A 1,887-nucleotide genomic window follows, 5' to 3' on the forward strand; every position below is an offset into this window, starting at 1 on the left:
AATGATTCTGTGCTAACATGTTCTCGTTAAAATCTTTGCAAAAGCTCTAGCAATCGCCCTTACAATATCTCATTCTATCAAATCGAGTTTACCAGAACTGGAATCTAGAGTTTAATAACATCCCTCCATTAATTAATTTCAGTCTCCAAGTATTCTATTGTCAACGGCTTAATTAATAATTCGTAAAAAGTAGAGAAATTTATTATTATATTATATAAATTAATTATGTAATATACAGACGAGAACGAAGAGAACTACTGTAAAATAATTTGTATAAAACTTTATTCAATATAGTCGGACAATAATAACTTCTGTAGTATTTCTATTTCAATGAGCAATTTATATAATATATTTTATAGCTATAAGGTTTTTCATGATGCTTTATCGATAATCATTTGAACGGTTTCTTAGCTGTCTGAGAGTGGCCAACATAATTACTCTTCTGCGCTGGCTTAGAGATATGAATGGACTGGTCCGATTGGCTGTTCTGGATTCGACCTTCGTGACGAATGACTACCCTTCGATCATTTATTTCTCTGAGAACTTTTTGACCTCCACGTAATTTTGGTGATGGACTGCAGTCGATATCATGGACGATGGTGGATGGCTGATATATCACTTTCGGGAAGGAATCCAGTTGAGTATCCGGTATATTCTCGTCATTTTCAGACTCTCTCTGTAAGCAATGACAAGAAAGAAAAATAGAAATTTATAAGTGAACTAAATTCGTCCCAGAGGTAGAGGATTTAGGAAATTTGTCGTGAAGTAGTTTTACTCAACGTGATTCGTTGAGTAAAGAAATCAAAGAAATTCTCGAAATCAAAAAGTATTAGTTTCTAATTTACCTGACTTTTCTTCTCTTTCACATTTTTCCCTAATTTAATTCGCAGCGTCTCGCCAGATGTAGCAGTTCGTTTGCCTTTGGGGGTCAATAAAAATTTATCATCGTGGCTCCGGATATTCTGGAACAATTTGGGATCAGTGGATTTGATATATTCCGAGACGGGTGATCTGATCGTATCGTAATCTTTGTTTGCAGCTCTCCCAAGAAGAGGCTTCTTAATTTTTGAAGCAGGTGTAATCTTCGGTTTCTCCTTCTGTGCAGAGGATACAGGAGTCTCAAAAAATTTTCCTCGTTTTGATAAGATTGAAGACTTTTGGATATTATTTGGAGTCGCAAAAAATGAGCAAGTCTTTTCTTCAGCCTTAGCAGGTGTGTTGAAAACCTTTCCAGGTCTGTACGTAATCGCAGGTTTCTTTTCAGTTTTAGAAGTTTGAACCAATTTATTGGTCACTCTGGATGTGTTACAATTTTGCGATGTATTTTTATCGCGAGTGCGTTTTGTGGCTGGTGTGGCTGGGGTAACCACGAATGCAGGTAAATTTTGGGAAGACTTTGATCTAACTGGAGTCCTTGCTTCAAATAGTTTAGACTGTACTTTGACGGAGTTAACTTGGCGTTCATCTTTTCTGTTAATTTTAGCTGGTGTCCGAGCAATACTCAACGTAGATGGAGTCTTTTTAGCGTTCGACAAGGTTCTAGCTGGAGTTCTCGCCTCTGAAGTCAGTCGTAATCTTGAAGGTGTAGATTTTGGAGTGAAAGCCAAATTAGGAGTGCTATTTGTCAGCGCCAGTTTTCGATTGGTAATTCTCGGAGTTGTTGGATGACGAACAGAAGATGTTGATGCTGAAGTTGTTTTCTTGGCGCTCAATCCACGTAAATAAAGAGATGTCTCTTTCTGCTTCGATGAAACTGGTGACTTTGCGTTGGGGGATTTTCTAACAGCACCTGGTGACCTCCGACGAAAATTGACGACAAATGCCGGCCTTTTGAGATCACTCATAGCAGACCGAACATTCTTTGCAGTATCTAATTTTCGTGGAGTT

General features: G+C 37.8%; 1 protein-coding gene across 1 annotated transcript in view; it reads right to left on the bottom strand.

The window, feature by feature from the left end:
- Positions 1-265: 265 nt before the first annotated feature.
- Positions 266-1,887, bottom strand: part of LOC105270595 (uncharacterized) — a gene marked incomplete in the record, with an annotated part of 3,370 nt that continues 1,748 nt past the window's right edge. The window contains 2 exon segments of the mRNA XM_011311630.1: positions 266-676; positions 846-1,887. Of these exon segments, the coding sequence (XP_011309932.1) occupies positions 392-676; positions 846-1,887 (1,327 nt within the window).

Source organism: Fopius arisanus, unplaced genomic scaffold (genome assembly GCF_000806365.1).
Source record: "Fopius arisanus strain USDA-PBARC FA_bdor unplaced genomic scaffold, ASM80636v1 scaffold00091, whole genome shotgun sequence".
NCBI lineage: Eukaryota > Metazoa > Arthropoda > Insecta > Hymenoptera > Braconidae > Fopius > Fopius arisanus.